This window comes from Cheilinus undulatus, linkage group 15 (genome assembly GCF_018320785.1).
Source record: "Cheilinus undulatus linkage group 15, ASM1832078v1, whole genome shotgun sequence".
Classification (NCBI taxonomy): domain Eukaryota; kingdom Metazoa; phylum Chordata; class Actinopteri; order Labriformes; family Labridae; genus Cheilinus; species Cheilinus undulatus.
In genome coordinates, this window is record NC_054879.1 from 22288133 (window position 1) to 22306288 (window position 18156).

At 39.4% G+C, this 18156-nt stretch overlaps 1 protein-coding gene across 1 annotated transcript; it reads right to left on the bottom strand.

Annotated features, from left to right (window-relative positions):
• Positions 1-296: 296 nt before the first annotated feature.
• On the bottom strand, positions 297-16271 carry efhc2 (EF-hand domain (C-terminal) containing 2). Its single transcript, XM_041807571.1, has 15 exons — positions 16146-16271; positions 14969-15157; positions 13848-13998; positions 13473-13696; positions 12889-13140; positions 10314-10421; positions 9849-9987; positions 7910-8075; positions 7506-7648; positions 6655-6851; positions 6131-6264; positions 5004-5201; positions 2385-2477; positions 1652-1751; positions 297-452 (listed from the first exon to the last, which is right to left on the bottom strand). The coding sequence occupies exons 1-15, from the start codon at positions 16227-16229 to the stop codon at positions 324-326; spliced, it is 2307 nt and encodes a 768-aa protein (XP_041663505.1). The 5' UTR covers positions 16230-16271; the 3' UTR covers positions 297-323.
• Positions 16272-18156: the final 1885 nt, after the last annotated feature.

The window sequence follows — 18156 nt, forward strand, 5'->3', positions numbered from 1 at the left end:
TCAGAGGGATTCACACAGATTCATATATGCACACATCAAACAGCATCTGTGCTCTCAGAATTTTCCCACCCTACAGCATCAATTTTCCACTTTACTGGCTTGTTTTAGTGTAACTTTGAACCCACCATTACTGCCAAATATCTATGTACATGTAAACAAACATTTAGCTTATGCACACATGCCCTGCCTCCTGTAGTTTTACAAATCATCACCACACACAACGAAAACACAGACGCTGTTAGCCGATGTACCATGTGTGTTTGTTTAATGGAAGAAAAGGAAGTGTGCGTGTGAGGTAACACTAATCACCTCCCTCTTGATGTCTAAGAGACAATGCTGGTCGTTGGGTCGGCAATGTTGGAGGGACGGCTGAAGACGTCCTCTAGGAGAGCAGAGTAGTTGACATTTCTCACTGCTGCTTCAGCAACGTCAGACGCCACATTCAGATCAAACTGGAGAAAAAAGAAACAAAACACTTTAAAAACTCTGAGAGTGATTCCTTTGCTCTGGTTGTGTGGGGTTTTAGAGTGTTTTAGCAGAGGCTTAGGCCATGTCTAAAGTGACAACGATGCACTGAAAATTTATTTATCTTTTCATTTTTAAGTTTCAGAAAAGGTTTCACATTCAGGTGACAAAGTTCTGATAAAACGCACTGCGCACAGAGATTCAAAAATGGCTGCCTAAAACACAAACAAGGACAAACAAGGATGTTACAGTCCAACAACACAAGCATGCACACATCCTCTTCCCTCCTCAGAGTGGAAGAGGATTGCTAAAACACAAATGTTTGTGTGGACAGACAATGAGGTGTGGTCATTACTCCAACTATAACAGCATGATGAGTGGGTGCAACAAGCCTCTAATCAGGGCATGACTGCTGATCGCTGGGCCCAAAATCAGGAACCATCCTGGCCTTGGTGATAGGTTCAGGCTTAGAAGTGGGTGAAACAAAGAGCAGCTGTGAACCGTGACAGAAGAGAGTAAAATAAGCAGTGTCTCATTCCCTCTTTGTTGTCATGCCATGGTGTATTTCTCTGCTGCTCACCTGTTTCTGCTTAGACTTGGCTGCAGCAGAGCATGAAAATCAGACTAACATAGGAAAGATACAAATACAAGAGAGGAGAACAAAACAGCTACTTCCCTCCTGTCTGTCCACCTCTGACTGTGTGTTTTTTTTATATACTTGTATGAGAGCATCTTAAGGTGCACTTTTAATGGTTCTCTTTTCCATCTGACCATTTCCTCTCTCAGACTTGATTCTGTTTTTGGCTCTAGCATACACTGAGTCATTGTAGATTTGGGTAAAATGTAGATTGATTTTCAATTACGACTGTTTAAAAAATCTGTGCACACTCACATTTAAGTCACGCTGCTTTTCTAATTAACTCTCAGCTTAAAAGTTTCCTCCCCCTTCCTCCTTTCTGCTGCTCTTTTTTTTTTAAAGATTTATTTTTGGCCTTTTTGCCTTTATTAGATAGGACAGTGGATAGAGTCAGAAACAGGGAAGAGAGTGGGGAGAGACACGCAGGAGATAGTGCCACGGGCCGGACCCGAACCCGGGTCGCCCGCGCACACGGCGCGTGCCCCAACCACCCGACCTCCAGCGTGCCACACTCTTCTTTTTTTAATGACTCCTGTCTCTCCATCTTACCTTTAAGGTGTCTTCAGGCTTTACTGGAGGAGCTGGGTGCTCTACCCAGTTAAGGCCAGCCAGGAAGGCGTGATAGTCAATCTGGTCCCCATCTGCAAATCTACAGCACACATAAATCTGCATCATTAACAAGATAAAATTCAGAGATCTATCTCCTATTTGTATAAAAAGAGGCTGCTTATCTGCTTCTAATGCGTCATTTCTGATTCAAGCCACAACTGTTTGACACTGTGCTCAGGCACGATTGTTCCCTCCTCTTTTCCTCTGGTCTGCTCTCACATCACTCAGTTAGTCAGAGTCTGGTGGTGGTATGAACATACGGGGTTTGCAAAACAGGAGGTAGGGCATAGTAAAATAACTTTGAGTTTATTTGAGTTTTATTAAATGATTCTTGACAACATATCTTCTAGGTAACATGATATATAATATGTTATTATTCATTATTTACTTGTTTGGTAATGGGCATATTTTATCAGCTGGAGATCCTCCTCTGAAACCAGCAAAAGACCGGTAAATACCGGCTAACAGAAACTCTGGTCAAATGAACAGGACTTTGGGGTCAGGTGTGCTTGGATCATTGAATTTTACACCATAACTTAGGAGAGAACATCCACATAGCTGATGCACCAGGCCACTGAGTTACAGTTTACAACAAGAGAAAAATGAATCACTCAAACCAACCCTGGTAGCGATGCTGTGAATAAGGTATTTTGTGATCTGAGCAGTTTTTTACCTGCAGAGTAGATCTCCAAGCAGCTTTTCAGGCAGAGGGAGGTGGCAGGCCTTACAGATCGTCTTCATCTCTTTGGTGGGGAGACGGCCGGTCCTGAAGAAAAGTAAAGACACGAAGATGGGAGGAAAAAAAGCGAATATGCTTTGGAAGAGGATCCAGAGGTCTGGAGAGCCATCAGGTGGTCTGCCTGCTTTTAATGCTTTATTTGAATTCAGCACAAAGACAATAAACAAACTCAAGCTCTGCTCAGACTAAAAGGAAAACAGGAGTGAATTTTTGTCCTTGATTAGAGGCACAGGTCATTTGTATTTCTTAATGAAGGCTGAACACAACCTATGAGAACCTCTCCTACTCCGATACGTCTAAAAAAAACAAACACAGTCATGTCTGGGTTTGTATAAAGGTTCTCCCTCCTACTCCGTGAAGTGTGTGTGTGGATGAACTTTCCTGCTACTTCCAGCTCCTCGAGGCTGACTGTGTCTCAGTCTGATGAGCTGTTAGCTCGTATCAGTACCAGGATTTCTCTGATTACTACAGTTTCAGCTGTGACGCTCCTGTTGGTCTGTCTCCACTGACTGACAGTTTCATCGCATCCTGCAGGTCAAATGTCTTATCACAGTACTGTGAATACATACTGATTGGTCTGTTTTACTTTTTTTTTTTTTTTTTTTGCAGGGTTAAGCTAAGTCTAACATCTGAATGGATAGGCAGCTACTAGTTCAGTGCTACAAAAAATGGATATGGCAATATATTTTCATGTGTCCCTTGCTGATAAATGTAACAGTACAGATTTTATGGAATCGATATGGCCGTGTATGCTGTGTTGGCAGTTTTTTCACATGCATCCCCTGGGTGCAGTAAACAAAAAAGCCAGCAGATGGCAGCGGTCATAGAACTGCTGCCCCAGCACATGCCTCTCTCCTCAGACTAAAACAAATTGGTACTCAGACCAGGAACATAGATAGTGTTTATCTACAGCCAGCAAGCTAAAAGCAAAGATACTGGATCATGTCGAGCTCCTACAAATGGCAGACAGTCAGGAGTTGGACACAACATGTGCAAGCTGTAAGAAGGTAAACCCTACAGAAACACCAGTCTTCATCAACACACAAAACCAGGCTTATTAGCAGTTAGCAACAACAGCTAGGCTTACCAGGCTAGTCTGTGCTGTCACAAGCAGCACTGATGTCGCTGTAAACTCAAAGTTTCCCTCAACTTCTGATCAGGAGATCATAAGCAGCACATTATGCTTTAATTGCAAAGACGTGTGCCAAAAAGCGGCGCTGATAACGGCTTCAGGCAGTCAGTAAACAAGCAGCTGTAACTAGGTGAACAAACCCAGGTTAGGTCAGGTGTGAAAATTTCTTCAGGTCTGTCCATATTATGAAGCGTAAGTTCTTTTTCAAATGTTTGCAACTGTTAAATAAAATCTCCAAACCTCAGCAGAATCTCATACCGAAAGGCTTTTAAAGCATTGGTTTTCATCATTTCTGTGAAATATTCTTGGCATCTGAATTTTGCCTTAAACCTAAAATAATAATCTCATAATCTGTGACTTACTTTAATACATCTGCAGCAAATATAGAAATACAATTATAACAAAAATGCCATCAGCAACACAAGCTTGCTTTTATGTATATTTTATAAAGAAACCTCTATTTGTTCATGTGTTCTAAAAAAATGGATATGAGTGAATTTAACAGAGGTTAATATCAGACTGTGTCAGAGCGTCTGTGAAGGAGAGAGAGGATGCCACAGTTGTTTTTCACAGCGATGTCAGAGAGTCAACAGGCTCATTCTTGTCATGCCGTCTTCATTACAGAGAAGCTGATGACCAATCTGACACTAACTGAGAGTGTCAACACACAAACAGCCAGCCAGTTTAACCTCATGGCTCTGTGGACTGTTTATTCTGTTTAGCAGGGTACACACTAAAATAAAATCATGCTGATTTTGTGCCTGATTCTTCCCTTCTGGCCAAAGTCAGAAAAAGGTCTGATTATCTGATGGGTCTAAAAATCATTTCCTGCATTTCCTGTGGTGTGAGATGTGTTAAGAGGGATTTTGTCCTCCCTGATCTGCTCAGAAGATGACCAGAGACACTCTGATTTTAACTCAAACATACTCAGCATTTATATAAAACTAGATATACGTCAGAAATACGTCTGGTTGTTGGCGAATGAATCTGTTAGTGTGTGGTTTGTTGTGATTGTCTCCTCATTGCACACTACACACTACAAAAACAAAAGTGTTAAATCTATTATTTGTCATGATTGGTTAAGGTTTTATAAATCTTTTCATGTGCCAGGCTTTAAATGTTTACACTATGCAGCGTTCATAAATTAAATATGTGATTTTATTCCCACAAAGAGAACCAGAGAGGACAAACATGAAGAGGCTGTTTGTGCAAGTCCTGCAGTCTGAAGAACTTAATGCCATTCAGGTCTTCAGGGTCCATCTGGTTCCAATGCTGCACCCTCTCCCTGCTGGAACTAATCTCTGCTCAGAGATATGGGGCCACCGGCTGCACGATTGATGTCTTGTTGTGACGCTGTGTGTTTCTGTTGCAGCAGAGTTTGGTCTGAGCTAACATCTGAGTCTATAAGCGTGTGTGCCTACTTGTGGCGGTCTTGGTGTGTGAACACTCTGGCCATGGCGGGGAGCTCATCGAAGGGCTTCTTCTTGAGGAAGTCTTGAGCCACAGCCAGCATCAGACCCAAGTCCGCCTCGGGTCGCTCGACACACTTCGAGAAGCTTCGGCCAAGAACCAGAACCTCGTGCTCCGATAAGCTGCAGTCCAGACCCGCCAGCAGACCTCTGTGATGATCAGAGACATGTAGAAACAAACACATGAAGAGGAGAGATAATAGATCAAAATCCAAGTAATAGGGTTGGGGTCCACAAAAGAAAAGGCATTATACTCCAATCTGTTTAAAAGAATATATGAAACTACCCCCAGGAATCTTGAGCATTCAACATTTAGTTTCCTGCAACATGAAAAATATTTACACAGCAATTTGTTGTGGGAATTCAATTATGTAAAAGAAAGCATTGCTATTAACCAGTTATTAACAAAAAATGTACTGCTTCATGCATGAAGCTCACATTGTTGCAAGATTAAGTCTGTTTTTTCTTTTATATGGTCATTTGAAAATTACTGGTTTAACGAGGGTGTCCAAATATTTTTTTTCTGAGAGCCACTGAGATCCCTCACCTTTAGTGTATTAAAGTTTGAACAACCAAACTAATGTAGAGTAAAATATTCTTAGTATCTGAATATGCTTAAAGAAAATCACAGCCCACACCACAGCTTTTAAATAATGTCTAATAACAGTTTATGAAGCTGATTTTGGTCGCCCCAGTGGCCACAGGCTGCACCACTGGTCAGGACGAGGATGCACTGATAAATTATCAAGAAGGGAATGAAGAATGTCTGATGAAAATAGAACAAACTTTCAAAGCAATTTCAAGTACAAAAATGGTTTTATTAAGTACTTGCATTTGTTACTCTGTAACCAAGAGGATCCAAATGTAAGGACTTGTACGCATACTTGGTTTGGAGAAATGTGGTACTGGTTCATCCCTAGTATCAATGATTTAGAGCCTACATATAAATTAACATATCTCTACTTCCTGTCTTTTTTGTTGTGGTTGAACACACGTTCCATTCAGATAACATCTATCATACTGAACATGCCTGTGGATTTATAGTTGAAACTGTGCTTTAACTTTACTAATTTTGGTACCTGAATAAGTCAAAGGGGATGAAGCCAGTGTTTCCAGGGTCGCTGAGAGAGAGAAACTTCCTAATCTCGTTCTGTTTCTCTTCAGGAATCGAGCGTAATTTACTGATGATATTTCCCACATTGGCTTTGGGGAACTGTAAACAGATACATAAAATCATACAATATTTAAACACCATGATTCACCAATTTTAATAACTAACATTTGTTGTTTACTTAACAGTCAGGTTTGTGCATTATAATGTCCTAAATTTAGGTTTTTAAGCCTCAAGCTCTGTGATTTACAAAGACACATGAGCATAGCCAAAAATGAGAAAGTAAGACAGGTCGCGACCAGCTGTCCATGAAAAAAATCTACTGCCAATTTTAAAATATCAATATGTTTTAGTGTGACTTTGGACGGTAAGTAGAAACTAGCCACATCTTGACCTTCCCCTTATTTTCATCAAAACCCTCAACTACAAAGCTCCCCCAAAAACCTCTAAATGCCACAGTAAACAACGCTCCTCCTTCATTTCCCTCTGTACCTCCTCAGTGTGTCGCTCCATGTAGTTAAAGGTGTATTCATCAGCATCCAGAAGCTTGAAGTTCCTGTTAGTGATGCAGAGGGTGGCACCGACGTACAGATCCTGAGCTTTTAAGTACTCTGACGGCTCACTCTTAAACTGCTCCTGACCCGGCTTCTTCACACGACGACGCTCCAGAAACTTACCGCCAAGCCCACCTGATGCATGAACAGTAGGAAAACAGAGGATAAAATGACAGATTTCTTAACTTTCTGTCATCCAGTACTGCAGCTGTCCAGTGCACATTTTCATATTTATTGGGTTTACATATTACACTGATCCATTTCCAGTATATCATTTTTAATTTCAATTTTGCTTTAAAGTCTTAAATCTGTTTTAAAACCAGTATGTATGGTTAAACTCAGGAAGTGCCATCATATTTTTTTTGTTTTGTTGTGTATAATGCCATAAAGCTACATATTCATTTTTATATCATTATACTTATGTCAAAAAATGACTAATTTTGATCATTTCTTGTTAAAAATGCAGTTATCTCTAAACCACTGCTCTTGCTGGTTTCTTGAACATCATTTCAATGGTTTGGTTTCTTTTTTAGACCCATGCTGAGCAAATTGTGACCTAAAGACATACTATTCATCTTAAACTGCAGTAAAACTGTCAAATATTGATTTATATCGATGGGAATTTCCCTGAAAAGGCAGGTCTATGCACTCGCTGTCCTCTGTTTCATCAGTTTTTAGAGATTCTGGAGATGGAAACTGTATCTGATGATCTTAATGTTTACCATGAGAGTCCTAGATTTCTATCTCACATCTCACAGTGGTGACTGTGACTGTCCAAACTTTTTTTACCTGAGTTTTTCTGCGGACGCTCAAACACACTGATGGAGTCATCGCTGAGGTAGAAGGAGATGATGAACGTTCTCTCTGTGTCGATGGGATCGCTGGTCACCAGCTTGGCTCGGAAATTCAACATATGACTGTTTAGGCCACGTCTGGAGGGGCAAATGAGTCATACATTCACATTAAACATAAAATCATGTTTTCATGGACAAATGATGAAAATAATGCTGAGGTGTAAACACATCAGAGAGAGTGAGTGATAGAGTTTTCTTCTTTTGTTAAGCAGCTTCAACCATCACTATATTTAACTTTCATGTAAACAGTGCAGTTTAACCCCTGATGAGAATGATTCTGATCAGAATATAGCAATATTGCAAATGTAAATATATTACGGTGCTTAGTGTGATCATGACCTGTCTTTCTCCATAAATTTGTGGAAGTCTCTCTGGGGCGGTTTGGGCAGCAGACTCAGGCAGGAAGCCAGCGAGTCCTCCTCTGAGCCAAAGCCGTTGTAGGGGGGCAGGGTCCTGGGGGCTCTGGGGGCCGGGGGAGCTTTGTACTGCACTGGGGTGAAGTCCTCTGAGGGAAAGAGAGAGCGAGAGGACAAAACACTTAGAAGAAGAAAGGAGGAGAGCCGAACGATCAGAGGGCAGCACGGTTGACCTCTGACTGCTCATAGTTCATCACAGTATTCTGTCACCGCCCCGCCCGCTTTACTACTGTGACTAATGCAGCAGACCAAAAACCAGCCCAAGATGGCAGAGTGGTCCAGGACCATCTCTGGTTTCTCCTGTTGGGGAGCCGTGTGCCTCTCTGATCCCTGTGTCTTTAACTGAAAAACCAGTGCTGAAGGGCAGCAGTATCTGATGTCAGGACGGCGGTGGTGTTTAATTCTGTAACTTGTCCTTATACCCACTCACTGAGAATTAACTGGAACATTATATAACCTGCTGTAAGTTGTTTGGTTTTTAAAAGACATGAAATCAGAACTAGGGCTATGGGGGATACTGACCAAAAAACATGTCTTAATATTTTTGGTCAGTATGGCATTACAGGATGAATTTAGATCATATAGACTGAAACCTGTTTGATATCATGGCATCAAAATCATAAGTCCTAGACACCCAACAGTAGGCAGTTTTTGGTTTTACATAAGAGGAATTTGAAGACAAACTCCTCCAGACAACACTGTGATGATATATTTTTATTGTAATAGTTGGTGGGATCAAAAGGCATAGAAACATATATTTAAAGATGCTATCCTGTATTATTAACATCACAAAAAATCTTCATCTTCATCAATAAAAATGTAGCATCATGATTTGACTCAGCTTTGAGTGGAGGTAAAACGTTCTGCAAGTGCTTACTGCCCCCACGTGTTCAGATTGATGTACTGCATGTAAAAGAGATAGCCACAGTTTCTGTCTTGAGTAAAAAGAAACATCAAGGCTGTGTTTTAATTTTTTGTTTCAAAAATATTAGACTGAGGAGCTCTATTAAACCAGTTAATCCCTAAATTAAATACAGAGGTTCACCTCAGATCCATGTGAAGGCCTTTAAGACTGTCAGCAGACTTAGGGGCTAGCTGAGCCCCTTTAACATAATAAATATCCTCTTTTTTCACAGACATGCTTTCAGTCAAAACGCTCATACATTATCAACAGAATAAATCCTGTAGGGTGAGCATCCGAGTCAAGATGTGTAATTCTCTACAGAGCCTATTCAGCAATACCGCTCTTTAATGTGAGCCACTGGAGCTAGCTCCTGTTTGAGTGCTGGTTTCCTTTTCTCCACCCTTTGTTTTAATCCACACATAAAAAAACAAACTGGTACCAAATGAAGAGCAACCAGCTCTACTGAGCTGAGCCAACTGATCTGGATCTCTAAAAAGAGATGGATTTCCCTTCACAATGAGAGAGATTAAACGGACGTCAGCTGAGGAAACACAGGTAAGATCAGAATTTAATGAGCTGAACCAGGACAGAAATGGACTGAACCAAACTGCTGTGTAACATCACCTGCCCAGGCTTTAGATGGAGGCTTTATAAATTCCTGTCTGCTGCCATTTCTCCATGAGTTTTTCTTTTTACATTTTTTGAATCTTCTACTGCTTTCAGGATAAAACAGCAGTTTAAGAATTAAGAATATTTTTATTTTAGCACTTTAAACACTTGGCATAGTCAAAAATAGCTCAAACATGGCCTTTTTTGGCCTCGTTTCCCTATTCAGAAATCATTTACTGCTCCCCATGGGGAGTTCTCCAATGTTGCATGATGTTATCTGCAAAGATCCTATAAGGAAGCAGTGTACTGTTTTTATATCTATAAAGAACTTTTAGAATGTAATGGTTACCAATTCCATATTTGGAGTGGTAGTATTCTTTGGTGAAGTTGTCACAGCCGGTGATGAGAGCTCTTCGGCCCCAAACGTTCACCTCCTGTCCCACAGCGAGGTCAGAGTCTTTATAAAACTCATCCTGGATCGATCCAGTCTACAAGAAAGAGAGACAAAGAAGGGAGTGAAGGCCAAACTGTTTGGAATTTTATAGATGCACACCGTGGGGGGTGTTTTTTTTTTTTGTTTGTTGTGAACTCAATTGTTTTGGTTTGAAGAAGGATACCAGTTGTGCAGAATTAGAGGCGTGGCTGTTATGACTACAAGCCAGGATGTTGTAGCTGTTTCTCAGGAGGATTAAGACCTACCTCAGCTCCGCCTCTGTCTGTTTCTAGGTTGTACTAAAGTTAGTTTGAGACAGTGTTTTGAATGTGGTGACTCAGACTTCATTCATACTTTCTACAGCCAACAGACAGGACGTACTTTGAGGCTGTCCAGAATGAAGCGTTTTCCCTGGTTGTTTGAGTCAAACACATTGAGCACTGTGCGATCTGTCACCTCTCCAGGCTGCTTCATCTGGCTGGCTCCATGCTGCAGAATTAAAAAACAAGCACATTATACATATTGGATACAGATGCTACACTTTGCATGCAAACATGTGTGAAATCATCTGCAGAGTGACATAAAAAGACCAAAAAGAGCCTGATGTAATAAAGAGAGAGAGCTGGTTGATGATTGGTCAACCTTTAGGACTGACATTTAATAAAAGCCATCAGAACAAACTAAATTACTGGACTGAAAACACACACACACATTGGACTGAGGACTGGCTGTCTTTCAACATGAATTAGGCGTGAGTCAATAACTGGAGGAGAAAGCCAAAATGCTCGGGGTGGGGGGGGGGTTGCTGCAGCAGGTCTGTCAAGCTGAATGAGGTCTGGGTGAGGAAGAGGGTTGGAGGGAGTTGCTGGGAGGAAGATGAAAAATCATTGAACCAGAAAGAGAGGCACTACTAGCCTTTTGGTTTGAAATAACCTTTTATAAAAAAAAATAAAAATGATAGCTCCAACTGAGATAAGGGTGAAGCTGTGTTTATGTTTGACAGTCGTCAAATAACATTCTGTTAGTGACACTACGTTTCGCTCTTCTTGGTTGTTGAGTATTGGTGGTGGGCATTGAATCAGCATCAATACCAACACCTGTCCAATTATCAGCATGTTTTACTCTTGCATTAAGAGCAGCCAGGAAACTGTTGCCATTGTACTTAATATGCAGGTAAAACATTCTTTTTTCCCTCTCTAAGTTTAATGTCTGTAATTAACAGCAACACATCGACTGTGCTAGCCTTGCAGAGCCTAGCTGTCGGTCTGTCATGGGTTCAGTGTTGCCAACTCCTCAGTAAGGAAAGTAGCTATTGGCTGTCCTAAAAGTCGCCAGAAGTCACGAAATGACATCATTGCCTAATTTGCATAATCATGGGTATGTATTTAATTGTAATGGATGCTGTAGGAGACAAAAAGTGAGTAAAAAGATTTTTAAGATGTATAGAACTACAAATGAACTTGCTCCTGTTCATTCTTGTTTTTATAACATCACAATTCCAACCCTCCTCCTTTATCTGGGCTTGGGACTGGCAAAAAATGACTCGAGAGATACTCTGGCAGAGTAACTTTAATTTTTATTTTTAGTTTATTATTCTATTAATTATTCTATTTTTTCTTAGAAGTTTAGCTTTCTTATTTTTGGTTTAGTTTTAAGCCTTATGGTCCACTTACAAGCCAACATCAAATTCCAGTGAAACATTTTTAACCATAACATTTATAAAAAATTTTTTTATAAAGTCTTCATTAACAACTTTAAATTGACCAAAAACAGACAACAGAAAAAACTGTTAAGGCACCTTCACAAAGTGGTTGATTTGCAGTCTGACATGGGGGCGTGGGCATCTCCTGCTCTGACTGCAGCTGAGACTGTCGAGGCTGAGACAGACTGCTGTGAGGACTGTGCTGCCTGTGAGTGTTTTGGGACGGGGAGGGGCCGACAGAGAGGAGCAACAACGATACATGCTTTTACGTCGGAGTCTTCAAAAGTCTCCAGTAACACCCGAGAAAGTCGCTAGATTTGTCGCTAGTCCCTTTTTTGAAAAAGAGTCGCTAGAGGGGTCTGAAAACTCGCTAAATATAGCGACAAAGTCGCTAAGTTGGCAACACTGTTGGGGCTACTTCATTGCTTGATATCATAAGCTGTAAGTTGTAGCAGTTCTAGCTTGTTAAAATCAGTTGGAGGTTGTAGCAGTTATAACTTGTCTACTTTAAAAATTGCTGCCTTAGCTGATATGCATTGCAAGTGATCACAAAATGCTTTGTGAATAGTTTACAGCTTCAATCAAAGGAACCACTTTTATCACCTTTTCCTTCATTCTGAGAAATGTACCCATGAAACAAAAACAGTGGTTTGTTGTTTAGTATATAGTATTAAGTATTTATTATGGCAGCATCGCTTGTTTGGCGTCAGGGTTCAACTTCCTCACTCCTTCCGGATTTATTTTACATGCAGAATTGAGGAGTGATGAGATAACATCTTAAACCCCCTGTTGGAGCCTACAGGTGGATGCTGGGGTGGGGGGTGGGTTGAAAGCAAGAGCACAGCACTGATCCAGGGTAGAGCTGTCCATTGCAGAGAAGAGGAGACTGGAAATCTCTCAGCTTGAACAGACCACTGAATCAGGTATGAATCATTAGCTCAATATGACTGTCTAACTTCATAACTGACTAACTTGCAGGCTTCGCTCCATTACATACACCTGATAGGTGCAGTTTTTATTAGACAGACTCAGTTCAGATTAGAGAGGTAAGCATCATTGACACTGCTTTTACTGAGAGCCACCTGGAGGCGAAATTTACCTACTATGCGTTGTAAATTTAACTAACTTTGGAAGTCGTTTCTATATATCATTATTTTCAATAAACATATAAAATATATTGTTTAAAAAGAATGACAGTCCTCCTCTTCCCCTCTCAGCTCCTGTAAGTTCAACAGACTGTTTCTGGTTCCTCACCTTAGGCAGCTTGCTGCGGCGTAGGAATTTGGGCACGGTCGCTCTCCCAGGGATTTCTGATACAACCTCTCGGATCTCGATGGTGTCGTCAGCCAGGTAGTAATGCAGTACAAGCTGGCGGGGGTCTCCAAACATGCTCTCGGTGTCGTCCCATAAGCAGAAGAAACGCAGCACTTTACGGTCATGGTCCAGGAACTGCTTCAGAGTGTCTCGTCTCTCATACGGGCGCAGAGGCTTCATACTTTTCTCCATCTGGTTTAAGAATTCAATTCAAAAGATTATTTTAATAAATGTAATTACATATGAATAAAAGAGTTAATATTTTAATGGTTCTGTGTTGTCTAGTCCAACAATTTGTCTGCAGTTTTATATAATTACTTAATTCGGACATAAATGTAGATGATGTCTAAAAAATAATTCCCTGAAAGTAAAAAAAAACCCACAATGATTAAAACAACTAAACACTCTTGAAATTAACTGTACCAACACATATGTATGAAGGGGAAAGGATAATTTGTGCATCACTGTATCAGATTAACAAACAATAATCATATAAAGCTTAAAGGTGCAATGGTGATGCTCACCTCTTCCCTGAGGTTGCTGTAGGGGTCGTCAGGTACGGGGACTCTATCATTCACACACACCCCAAGTCTGGTGAGAAAGTCCTTCGAAAAGGAGTCACAGTCTGTTAACGTGAAAGTGCGTGAGTACAGCACCATCTGCTGGTTGATGTTGAAATGAAAAACTGTGTAAAACTGGTCATCATTAGGGGGAGGCAGAGGGATACGCTGACGACGAATCAGAGTTCCTGTGAAAAGAAAACAACCATGCATGGTGGCAAGAGACGAGCGTTAAACCTCAGGGAAGTGTTTATTTACTCTGGTTATTTTGTTAAGCCAGCTAAAACTATCAGTGTGAAAATAATCATAAAAATACAGTTTTCCTGTAAAATCAGCCACCTTGAGGGATGCCGCTGTTTTTGTACTCCGGCTCCACCACCTGGATGGTGTCATCCTCCATGTAAAAATAAATCTTACACTTCCTGATCCTGTATGTCTCCGTCTGGGCTTCAGGCACGGTTTCCTGGAAGTACGCATCAAAACACAGGGCCTGGAGGAATGACGAGGCATGTTGTCAATAAGATTTATGAAACAGTTGTATTAGATACTTAACTGATCCCTGGGTTTTAAAGATTTATATAATGCCTTAACGGAAATGTATTATCAGTCAAAAGTTTATTCTCCTTTGTTTGAGCATTTGCACTGTACAATTATAGTGGCCTTATATTTTAATTAACTTCAGGGTTTCAATAAAAAGTTTAAATACTATATGATACCACTTGTGTTAAAATTGCACAGTTTGGATTTTTTACAGTTGATATCAAAAAGTGCAGCAGTGATTTGCTTTTGTCGATTAAAAAATACAATCACAAAACCAATCACTGGGGCCCTAGGAGATCGGATCTAATGCACGATCAAAATGTCAATATCCAAACCAAAAATGTAGTTCCTGTCATTTTTCAACAGGTTTTCTTACAGACATACTGAAATTTTCATAGTGTGCTCCAGGCTAATGCCATCCTAAAAAAAAGAAAACATTCACCTCCCCAATGCCTGACTATTCTATCTTAGCTGAGCTCTGAGTCGGTCTACCCTCAGATGAGAAACTCTGAGTTGTTTCAGGACCTTTATTTTTGTTGCTGTGGCATTAAACAGGTCTCAGTATAGTTTGATTTTTACCAGAATTGTATCATATTCTTAAAATTCTGGTATTGTGACAACCCAATTGTAAATATAATTGTACACTAAAAAGGGATCTAAACATGCAAGAGCTGACCAGAACATTTCTAACATCTGAAGTTCTCAGGTAATCCACTTTATGTTGTGTTGTTTATTGAGATTTGACTCAAATTACATAACAGTACCTCTGCTGGGAGTAGGGCATTTTCTTTTAAAGCCATGGCTTTAAATAATAGGCTGGAACAGTTAAAATTTAGACATGGCTTTTGTATTACCCATGCAATCAGTATTGGAAGAAAATACCTAGGGAGATAAAACAGACCAGTTTAAGGACAGCACACCTGTTTATCGAAGGCCACCCATGCAGGTAAATCCTGACCCTCTCTTTTGGGATAGACAGAGAAGTTCGGCTTAATTTTCTGGCCTGGCAACAGCTCTCCTCCGATGCCTGACTTCTCAAATCCCACCAGCATGGGAATTCCGTTGAAGATGTCAAAATGTTGGGATTTATGAAATCTTTCCTTGTCCAGCTAAGACACACAATGGAGAGAGTATTCTTAACTGTTTTTACACACTTATTATTCAAAGCACAGAACGTCATGAAAGTTGGTGATTATTTAAATAAGACATATATGACTGGAACACTTTAGTTTTTATTTTTCACTCACTGCTGTTTAGTCAATAAACACCTATAACCTTGAAATGCTTCTCCACATTTTCAACATCTATCATTATTGCTTTGAGACTGTTGTGCAGCTAGAATCCTACATCAGACAAGAATGGGACAACATTCCTCTCCTTAAACTCAGAACTCACTTCCCTGACGTTTACAGACTGTTGCTAAAAGAAAAGGGGATGCTACACAATGGTAAACATGGCTCTGTCCCTACTTTTTTTAGATGTGTTGCCAGGATCAAATTCAAAAGGAATTTATATTTTTCATGAAATGCTAAAATGTCTCCGTTTTAACATCTGATATGTTGTTTATGTTCTATTGTGAATAAAATGTGGGTTTATGAGATTTGACAACCATTGGCTTCTGGTTTTATTTCCATTTTACACAGGAACTCAGCTTTTTTAGTATTGGGGTTGTATTTCAGCCAAAACCTTGTTTCAGTTACCCCTTTAATATATGTCTTACTGACAGTTCAAAGTAAATTTATGATTTTTTGAGCTTGAAGTTAAGCCTTATCACACCATTTAAGGAAAGAGAAATACGTTTTCATATAAATGAACGTAAGGAATAAGGTAGAAGAAATTGCTAACCATTCAAATACCACTAGTTGGTGTTTAAAAAAAACAGTACTGTTTAAATTGAGTTAAAAGTCATTTCTTGACTCCACGTCATAATTTTTATCTCTAACTATTCTGTTAGTGTTAGCTTACCTGCCCGTCCGTTATGTTAGCTGTTCCTGAAGTAGCATGTTTAGAGTCGGTCAAACTATCATTAGCCTATTTATCGAGCAGTCGACACAGTACTCGAAATTAACCAAATAAAAAACAAATAAAACCGCTTACCAGTTTATTGGGAGAGTTCCCGGGTAGAAGCGGTAGAGCCATGTCGTTAGTATCTAAACAAAGCTGGTTATTTATTTTCTTCATTAAACTGCGGCTGCTGACTCACAACTGTCTGTTTGGGTTACCGTGGAAACGGTTTTGTGGGGGGTGTCTCTTTGCAACGTGAGCAACGGCGGGAAGAGGGCTGATGTTTGAAACATATTAGTACATTAAATTTATGTTAAAGTACATTTGTGGGCTTATCTGCACCTGGTCAGTTTTAAAGCTCGGCCTGGTTCTTGAACAGGGCGTAGTTTAGACCAAATAATTGCCACAAATCTCCTGAAGGTCCTTCTGCAGAAAATCCAGCCTTGGATCGGCTTTAGAGCAGATGTTTAGGCTGTTGGGGATCTGCAGTCATTGAGAAAAGGATGGAGGACTCATTTTAATAACGGACTACAAGGACAGTTTAAGGACAAACATCAACAACATTTACACTAAAAGGTCTGAATTTACTTGAAATTTTCCTTTAAAATCCACACAAATTAACTTAAAATTCATAGAAATTCTCTCAAATTTCTGTGAAATGTCTTAAGTTTCTTTAAAGACTATCACACAAAACGTATCCCTAAATTAAAGATTTCCCAAAGGTTGCAATGAAACGATCAGAAAGCCCAAACATTCCAATAAAAAGAATCTCCCCAAAAATTCAAGAAAATCTCTTATTTTGCAATGACATCTTTTAAAATTTCAAAGCAAATGCCCCTAAGATTTCCTATCAAATTCACGAAGACACTTTCCGAAAATTCCATGAAAATGAGAAAAAAAATCCTCCAAACATCCCCAAAATTTCCTGAAATTTTCATGAAAGTATTTCACATCTGTAAGCACCTGCACATGCAACTCACACTCAGAGTCAATCAAATCATGAAGATATTTTAAAATCAAATCAAATCCCCCAAAATTATGACTATATTTACAATGTTTTCTTGGAAAACCTGAAAATGTCCAGAGAAATCCCCCCAAGCATCCAAAGACATTCCCCAAATATTCATGAAAATGCAAAAAGGGAAAAAAGGCAAATTCAAATCAAGTTTACCCCCAAACCTTAAAGGTGCAGTGTGTAATATTTAGCCTAGTAGCATTTAGCTGAACAAACTTGGTAAAGTAAAGCAAAACATTTCTAAGACGGTCTATCTAAATAAGTGTTTAGTCATCTAAATTCAAAAATAGCTATTTTGAAAAAAACAACTCAGAATAAACCTTTAATTCATACATAGGGAGGGTCCCCTCCATGGAGGCCGCCATCTTGGATTTTGACATGTTTCCATGGTAACATAGAGGAAAAAAGGAAAAACGAAGTTATTGTATAATCTAGAACCCACTTCTAGATGTTGATGTTCAGTTTTACACACTTTCTCTCAAACTTTCTCAAAAATACAGAAAAATATCACACAATTTCCATGAAAAAAAACTCTTCAAACTATCAAAAAATAGCATCAAAATTTCCCTGAGAATTCCCCAAAACTTAATGAAAATAAGAAGAAGTTCCCCCAAACTTCTAAATTTCCAGAATTTTTTATAAACATTTGGAAGACCCTGATAAATGACAATTTCCCATGAATTGCACACAAAAATTCAAGACACATTCTTCCTAAAACTCCAATGAAACTCTCCAAAATAAAAAAAAAACATAGCCCCAAATTAACATTAAGACTGAAAAAATTATCAGAAAATTCCTCAAACTATCCTAACAAATTTCCTATTCAAATTCCATGAAAATTTTCAATAAATTCTTGCAATGTTAGAAGCTCATTACTGACACTACAATGGGTTTTCCCATTTTTTTCATTTTATCTCTAAAGCCATAATAGAAATTATTTCTAAGTTTTAGAAATAACATGCCATCAGAATTTTATTTTATTGTTTTCAATTTTAATATTTTAAACCAAAAATTTAAATGCAGTCTTGAGATGTACTTCCCTCACGGTGACAGCCTGTGAGAACAAAAAGATAAGTTAAAAACAACAGA